General features: G+C 49.4%; 2 protein-coding genes across 22 annotated transcripts in view; one reads left to right on the top strand and one right to left on the bottom strand.

The window, feature by feature from the left end:
• Window positions 1–1071: 1071 nt before the first annotated feature.
• Window positions 1072–8046, top strand: part of LOC100875340 (cell adhesion molecule 2) — a 57325-nt gene continuing 50350 nt past the window's right edge. For 13 of the 21 annotated variants that reach the window (XR_013039048.1, XR_013039050.1, XR_013039049.1 and 10 more), the window contains exon 1: window positions 4887–5108. Coding sequence is in view for 14 of the 21 variants with exons in the window: in XM_076534545.1 (XP_076390660.1) it covers window positions 4973–5108 (136 nt within the window). In the remaining 7 variants the exon portion in view is untranslated. Of the gene's footprint in view, window positions 3066–4885; window positions 5109–8046 lie in introns of those variants that run through there. The other 8 variants (XR_013039053.1, XR_013039052.1, XR_013039051.1 and 5 more) reach the window with 3 other exon arrangements.
• Window positions 3311–4652, bottom strand: Rh5 (Rhodopsin 5). Its single transcript, XM_012284102.2, has 6 exons — window positions 4501–4652; window positions 4309–4439; window positions 4048–4220; window positions 3686–3843; window positions 3528–3623; window positions 3311–3425 (listed from the first exon to the last, which is right to left on the bottom strand). Exons 1-6 carry the CDS (start codon window positions 4650–4652, stop codon window positions 3311–3313), a joined length of 825 nt encoding a protein of 274 aa, XP_012139492.2.

Genomic DNA, 8046 nt, shown 5'->3' with positions numbered 1-8046 from the left:
AGAATTGAACAGCAAGAAATCCTCGAATCGGTTGCGCGATCTCGTGCGGACGGGGGGAATGGTTGCTCGTTCGCTAGGAAAATTCGCCGATGGCGATAAAGCATGCGAGAAATTCGCAACGCGGTAGATAAATTACATCGGTGTGCCGATGAGACCGTCGAAGATGAAGTTTGCGAGGAAAACGAATAGCGCTCGAACGAAAGTTTTACGGCTGAATTCTCGACCGTGACGTTTCGCGATACACGAGATACGCGATCGAGATTCGCCGCGTTACACCTAAATAACAACTCGAACGTATCTGCGACGAATAACGATCGCGTCAACGCGTTGTTCGGTGGACGAAGCGATTGTCTTTTTTCTCTTGGCCGAATCCGTACGTTGTCCATCGACGGTCGTGGAGTTTGGTCTTCTCGCCTCGGCGTGGAAAATCGATACGCGATAACAAGGTGGCGAAACGCAGCCGATAAGGATGATATTTATTGCTCTCCTTAATATACATCTCTCGTGCTAGAACGAACAAAAAGACCCGTGGAGTCTGCCTTAATGAGCACCCTGGAGTTTATTACCTGCCGCTTAACGGGGATTAAGACAGCTTTAAAAAGGATAGCGCCCCACGGCGAACCACCCGAACGCTGTAAAACACTCGGTCGTCTCTGGATAACGGTAAACGCTGGTAGCAGAGATAAATCACCCTCGAACGTGTTGCCGTTCATTTGATCGCTCGATACATCCCCTTCGAAGGTTCGAAGCTTCCAAGTTATCACGGCCCAGTGTTACAAGCAGAAATTATGATTGGCCGTAAACGTCTTCGTCGATGCTCGGAATCGAAGAAAAGCCGAGTAATCTTGCCAGGCGATCGAACTCGTACGCCGTATCCCCGTATGCAGTATCCGATATCGAATAGTCTCGTGACGCGAAAACAGAGGACACGACGTTGCTACTTTAGCAGGAGATGCTGCGATAATAAATATGCCGTGCGCCGGCGGCCATAAATCCCGTGTAATTGAATTTTCAACATCCATAACTGGTCGTCGCCGGTGCGACCTCAGGAAATAGGATGGGATGTATCTTAAACCGAGTGGGATCGTTCCTTTCCATTCTCGAAACGACGCAATCCCTTCCGAGCCCTCTTCGATTAAAACGCTCTGCCTGCTTCCTTCGTCGTTCTCTTTGTTCCTCTTTTTTCCTCCTGCTCCGATTCTTCGATGTTCGCGGACTGGAACAAGTTTTAATTCGCCACCCAAATCGATTCTTTTGCCTTCCACGCTCGCGCCCGCTTTCGTTCGCTCTTTCTCCGCTTCCGCCTTATCTGTCCCCGTAACTCCGCCCTTTCCATTCCTCGCGCCCGCTCGCTAACCAACGTTTTCTTTCTTCGATTCTGGAAAAGCGAAGAGTTCCTTTGACGGGAACATCTAATCAAGAATTTCTTCGAACCCTGAACCCTCGTCCTGCCAAACTGTACTCGCTTTCTTCTCAACTTTCTCGCTCCTCTCCGCCTCCTTTCTTCGCTTTTCCGTGGTATAGCCGGAGGAATCGTGGAAAACTTTGATTGTGCGATGGCCATGCACTCCGAGCGGACGAAAAAAGGAAAGAAAGAAAACGCTGGGGAGCAGTAAGCGGAGTTTTGATCGATCGAGAGTTCGATTTTCAATGCGTCGCGCGTGTATCGCGTCGTGGATCGACCTCGATTCCACGCCGGACAGTCGACCCGCGATAATAACGGGGAAACGGTTGCTTCGATTATCGTCGAGAGGTAAAATGTGGAATATTCAACGCTGGACGCGTCGCATCCGCGAAATCCGGAAAATCCGCGAGTGGATCACGAGAAAGGAGCGTGGCTTCGAACGAGACTCGCTAACGCAAGAGATCGTGGAGAGCCGTGATGTCAGAGATTACGATAAGCCCTCCCAACGGTGAGAAACAAATGACGTACTAACTGCATATTAACTGAACTGCCGGGCTATCCGTTGACTCCGCCTACTATCCTGGGAGCCACGCGAGAGTATACTCTCTGCATGTACGTACACGATCCGCCAACATCGTAAGCATTCGGACTAAACTTTCGCCGGTACATTTTACACCCGCGTAATCGTTCCTTGGCTCTCTCTCGATTAATCGGGGTCCACGCGGGCGACGAAAACTACCTGTCGGTTAAAAACTGCTCGAATCGAGGATGCTCGAGTTCTTAAACCAAGTTCGAATTTCCTTGTTTCGTCAAACAAGATCTTTCATGTAAAGTTTTTGCATGCTTGCTTTTTAAAATCATGGGATAATCGTGGGAAGAAGCCCGTAGCAACGAAACGCATCTCCACGGATTTCTAAAATCATGCATGTAAAGAGGAAGCGCGTGTGCGATGTAAATCTGCGCGGAGCAACGACTTTTCATGGCGCGTTTCGCTGGTGCAAGATATCACCTTTCAGAGAACCTTTAGGATGAAGATTCCAGGGGAGTTAAGGAGATCGGGATAACGAGAATGTAACGAGATCCTCTCAATTTCACGTAACAAGCACTCGCGCGAACTACGTCTCTTTCTTTTCTTCTCCGTACGTTGCACCGGCTAGAAAATTCGCGCATCGTACGAAAACATCCGTTTTAACTTTCATACGACTCTTCTTCGTTAATTAGAAAAGATAAATTATTCGGAATAATGTTTTCCGCGTGCTCCGCTATGTACGTTTTGATTTAAAAATAGGTAACATAGAAAAGTTTCGCTTTAAATCGTGTGGATATTTCGCGCATTAACTCTCTGGGTCTGCGCATGCGCGAGGTATTTGCACAGCTTGTACCGCGCAGACAGTTGAGACAGTTCCAAGATGGCCGCCCGACGCGCAGACGCGTCTCGGAGTGAAATCGGTTTTCGCGATCGTGTTTGCAATAAAAATCGATATTCGCGAGTGTATTTGCAATAAAAATCGATATTCGCGAGTGTATTCGTTGCATAATCGGAACGCTGATACGCGAGAATAAAGAGTGAAACGAAAAATATGTGTGCAAATGTGGTAGCGGAAAGTGCGGAAATGTGGAAAAGCAACATGGCGCCCAGCAGGGACGCGTCGCAATAAAGGTAAGAATTTTGCTTCATAATTTGCTTTATTAGTGATTTAATAAGAGTACAATCGGTATCGATACACAAATCGCTTTGATCTCGCAGTCTTCCATTGGTCACGTAGAATTATTTCGGTCGTACGCGTTCGTACGTCGTAGCGAAAGTAGAATTCAGAGATCGAGATCGCGCTCGTGGTGGCTTGCGGATCTCGATCGGATAAAGGATCGTCCTCGCAGTCGATCGAGATTCGAGGAACGCTCGATTTACGCGGAATCGTCCGATTTGACCTTTTCGGTTTGGGAGGACGCGGTGTCGTGCGGTATTTCTGGTTCTCGAATACCCATCCACTGGCACCGTTTCTGCAATTCTTGTCGGTACCTGAGCAAAGAGAACGACAATCGTTTCGTTCCGGATTATTCCGGCGTATCGTTTAGGTCGCTGAATCGTTTTAGTGAATCGCTAGAGAATAGTTGGCGTTACCTAGGATGATTGATCGCGTAAATCCACGGGTCGATACAAGAAACCGTTTTACAGAATAGAGCAGGGAGCATCGTGGATATCGGTGTTAAAAGTTCCCTGTAACAACGTTCGTGAATAGACTAGAAACGTTTAGGCGTATTTAAACGCGTGTCAATTACCGATTGCCGAATGCCCCTATGAGAGCGACCGTCGCGTACGGTGTCCAAGCTAAGAGAAACAGGAAGAAGATGGTGAACGCCACTTTGGCGATTCTCATTTCCACGCTTCTCTCCTTATCTTGATTCGACACCAGAGACTTTACGTTCATCTTCTTAGCCTGTGGAACAAAAGCATGCTCGTAAACGGAAATAATTAGTGTATCGTCGTCGAACGCGTTGACTGTCATCGATCAGTGCTCGCTCGTGATTGAACGTAACTTCGTAGTGAACCAATCAGCGATTATTGATAACCGGTAGTTGGCCGATAACCGATAACTATCCGAGCAGTCAACGCGTCGAGAACGCAAACATTTTTGACCGACCTGTTCGCGCAACATTTTCTCGTGGCTGCGAATAGACTTGAGCAGTTGAGAGTAAAAGTACACGATGAAAGATAGAGGAATGCAGTAGGACCAAATGAAAATAGACATGACAAAGACTTTCGTGTCTTGATCTTCCGTAAGAAAGTCGAACGAGCAGGTAGTTAGAAAACCCTCTAAAAGTAATTAAAAGTTTGAGAAAAGGTTAGAAAAGTATGTTGGAAAGAAAAGCGCCGCGCGTCGGTTTACGAGCTGATCGATTACCGGTGGTGAAACGACCCCAGACTTTCAGTAGCGGTAAAACAGTGAACGGCGTCACCCAGAACCACGTGAAAGCAATGATTATCGCGGCTTGCTTCGAATTCAGTCGTCCATCGATCGGGCAGGATATGGTTCTGCGAAAACAGACAAAATAAAAAACTCGTTCGAAATTTACGGGTATGTAAGGATAGTTACTTGTATCGGTCAAAAGCGATCGCAGCGTTCGTGATCGCTTGGCCCATCCCAGAAATAGAACCAAACACCGCGTAGATATCGCAACCGAGTTCCCAACCGATCATCCGTTCCGCGAAACTGCTTATCACTAACATGGGCATTTCGAACGCCATTATGATGTCGAATATCGCCAAGCTGACTATGAACATGTTGGAAGCCGTCCTCAATGATTTTGACCTGAAAATACGTCGGAAAATTTTTAATCTCCTTCCGTCGATACGGTGTTCGGTGGTTGACGACGGTCGGTACACTTTATAAAAAGCATAAAATCGATTTCGAGCTTACGAACGACGTCGGTCGGTCGCGCGACAGATGGCACCACCGACTTCCTCGTCGAAACGACGCGCGTCGAATCAAATGCTTGACTTACGTGCTGAATATCCATATCACGCAACAATTTCCTACGACAGACATCACTAGCAGCATAATATAGATGAGCGCTAATCCAATGTGCCAATATTTTCCAGGTGCAAGGAACGCTCTCCAATGGGGATGCACGAGGTCCGAATGTTCCGGCGGTACGTTCCATCCCAGGAACCGTTCTCGCATCGACGGAACATGCCTGCTTGGTGAGCAAACAAACAACTTGTCATTTTATTTTCTTTTTAAATTGTCGCTCGACAACTCGCGCCATTGACGAAGGAACGTTTCGAAAGAGATCTCTTGTCTCGCGATTTTACGTCCACTCTTGAATCGACAGTGATAAACTTTGTCAACTGCGCGACTCGAGCGTAGAGAAGTAGTAGAATTGTATGGCGCACACACCCGGTTTCTTCGCCGACGAAAGGCAATGGTCCGCTGATGAGTGTATCGTTGCGCGATAGCATCCCGTATCGACTCGCAAATGTACGCTCGATACACGGAAATTCGCTTTGCAAATTAAGCGTCGGAATATGACGATCAAGGCTCGCGATGGACGAACCGAACGGGTAGTGGTTGATCGCGGTCTAGCGAGCACAGGTATCTACGTTTCTTTGCTAACCGGTGAAGCGACAAAGGGGATGCGAGGCGCGAGAAAAGAAAATAAGGGAAGAAAGAAAATTTCGAAGGATAACTCGCGTCGAAAAAATGCTTGAAGTGAGACACGGTGCAGAGGTTGTGAAGACGTTCCGCAACTCACTTGACTCTGTCGATGGCGATTCTTTCCTTTTATACGCACGACGAATCGCGAAATCGAGATTGGCGTGTCGCTTGAGAGTTTAATTCGATTTACGATTTACGAATAAGAGAAACCTTTTGTTCGGCTGAGGCTAGATAGTCACGCGAACCGATCTCGCGCCTTCTGCTCTTCGTGACACGATGCCCTTTTGCGACGATTCTTAATCCCTGATCAAGGTTACGTTTCCGAGCGATTTCGAGAGATAACTCGGTGCGGAAGGGGGTGTTGCGAAAGAGAGACGTCGGGAACGCGAGCGGGGACAGATGACGCGCGAGTTACCGGCTGTTCTCGTCTCCGAAAAGTCCGATCGGTCGAGAGGCTCGTCAGCGGGAAATTACGAGGGTGCAGCTTCGTTTGGGATCGATTGGATGCGCGCTGTCAATCTCGTAATCGAGGGTTCGTTTTGTTATCGGTTTAACCGAATAACGCCTCTCGAACCGATCGAAAATTCAGAGAAATTGCGACGCACGTCGGTCAGCGTCCTGAAATTTCACGCTGGTCGAGCGTCGAGTCGCTCCTCGTAGCGACGCGGCATCGGTAGCGCCTCCACCCGCTATTCGATGCCCGCTGTTCGTCGGCCGCCGCAAACCATTTTTACACGCGGTCACCATTTGGCGCCGCGCGAAATTCATCTCGGCAAGTGCAACCGGTATAGACGGTATATCGCGCGAGCTCGGCTTTCGAAACTACCGCGACACCACAGCCTTCGCGCATCCACCGGATTAAATCATAAAATTGTCCCGGAACGGTCCCGGAATTCCACTGATTTACGAGGACGTTCGCTCTGGTCCGTTCGCGCGTAGATTCGCCCCGGTCTCGGGTGTCCGTTGCGTTTCCACCGCGCTGACCAGTTAGTCGGCTGGTTGGTACGTTGGCTCCGGTGCATGCCGCGCCACGGGGACGGTATAAACGCGTCCGCGCGAGAAGATACAATCTCTGGATTTTACGCGCAACCTAGAACGAAAAGAACGCGAAGAACGACGCGATAGAGAGCGGGACGCTAGAGAGTCGGCGAGAGAAGCGAAGCTTGTGCCGGACAAGAGCGCACACAGAACAGAGTTTCATTCTGCGCGTGGCAAGAGTGTGTAGTAGCGCGGCGTTTTTCACGATTCAACAGATATATTTACGAGCTTTGTTCGCTCGTGTAATTCCCGCGACTTATAAAGCGTTCCTGCCATTGTCCGCGGTGGAAATCCAGCGGGAAAATTGAATGACAAACAATGGGCCCAACCACGGCCGATTATGGTAACAATGTGAGTCGGACCGACCAATGACGCCGGTTCTCGCGTTTCTCTTCTCCTCGTCCCGGCTCGACGTCGCGACGCGACGCGTCGTTCGAAAATGTTCCCCTTTTTCGTCAGTCATCTTTCATCGATCTCCCTCTCGTTCCCCGGCTCTCTTTGTCTGCTCGTGTATCTCTCCATACCCGACCAGCCGACTATACGACTATTCGCCGACCATCCATCGTACTTTCGATTTTTCGGCCACATCCAGAGTTTTGTCTCATCGTTCGGCTATAGTCCGTATAGACGGAATCCATCGACGAGAGAACAATGGGTTTGCCGCTTCGAAGAGACAAACATTTCTAAGCGCTCCGTGCTTCTCTTTGTCTCGTATTTGTCGTTGTATCGGTTGGCGCCGATTCCAACGATCCGATTTCTCGAATCTCGCGGCGGCTCGTACCGACGCGTCGTTCGAACTTTTCGTTTCGCGCGTTCTCGAATCGACGTCGAGATTTTCCTGACTCTTCAACGAGGATCACGGTCGTTCCTCGAGTTTATCATTATTTTCACGGTACGCGTCGTCGTTTTTTCCTTCGATTTCGACAATGGCGTTGCGTGGTTGCGTCGCATCCCTAACGGTGTTTCGTTTCGAATCATCCTCTCGTTACCAGCCGATATTTTCTCCGGTTCCACCGACGCCTCGCCCGAGTAGACGATCGCGAACGAAATTGTCGACTCGTTGCGGAGTCGTTTTTCCCCTCGTTCCGTTTCGAGTTTCTCGAGCTGTTTTCGTACTCCCTTTCGTCCTCTCTTTCGTCGAAATATTCTCTCGACGCGACGTCGTAAACCGCTGTGGCGGTAGTCAGTCCGCCATGCGGCCCGTACGAAGAACAAAGGAATGCAGATTGGAGAGACTCGGATTAACAAGGATTAACGCTAATTGGGCAGCTGCCGCCCGATCCTCGTTCTTCCGTTCGTCGCGACGGCACGGTGTAGTCGTTAACGGTGACCCGGTCTTTCTCGCCTCGTGTTTACACCGACTTACCGCGATCGCGCGTTGGTTCGCGAAACGAGCGTGTATCGAGCGCGCAGATTGACACTTTTTTCCGATTCAAGAGCCATCGC

The sequence above is a fragment of the Megachile rotundata genome, chromosome 8 (genome assembly GCF_050947335.1).
Source record: "Megachile rotundata isolate GNS110a chromosome 8, iyMegRotu1, whole genome shotgun sequence".
Taxonomy (NCBI): domain Eukaryota; kingdom Metazoa; phylum Arthropoda; class Insecta; order Hymenoptera; family Megachilidae; genus Megachile; species Megachile rotundata.
The sequence above is the reverse complement of the archived record's forward strand: the minus strand, read 5'-3'. Positions and strand labels throughout refer to the sequence as shown.

Coding starts and splice junctions, on each gene's coding strand:
- Rh5 (XM_012284102.2), bottom strand. CDS start 4,652: ATGGCGTTCGAAATGCCCATGTTAGTGATAAGCAGTTTCGCGGAACGG. Junction 4,440..4,500: donor ATCGCTTTTGACCGATACAA/GTAACTATCCTT, acceptor CTGTTTTCGCAG/AACCATATCCTGCCCGATCG. Junction 4,221..4,308: donor CTGGGGTCGTTTCACCACCG/GTAATCGATCAG, acceptor AATTACTTTTAG/AGGGTTTTCTAACTACCTGC.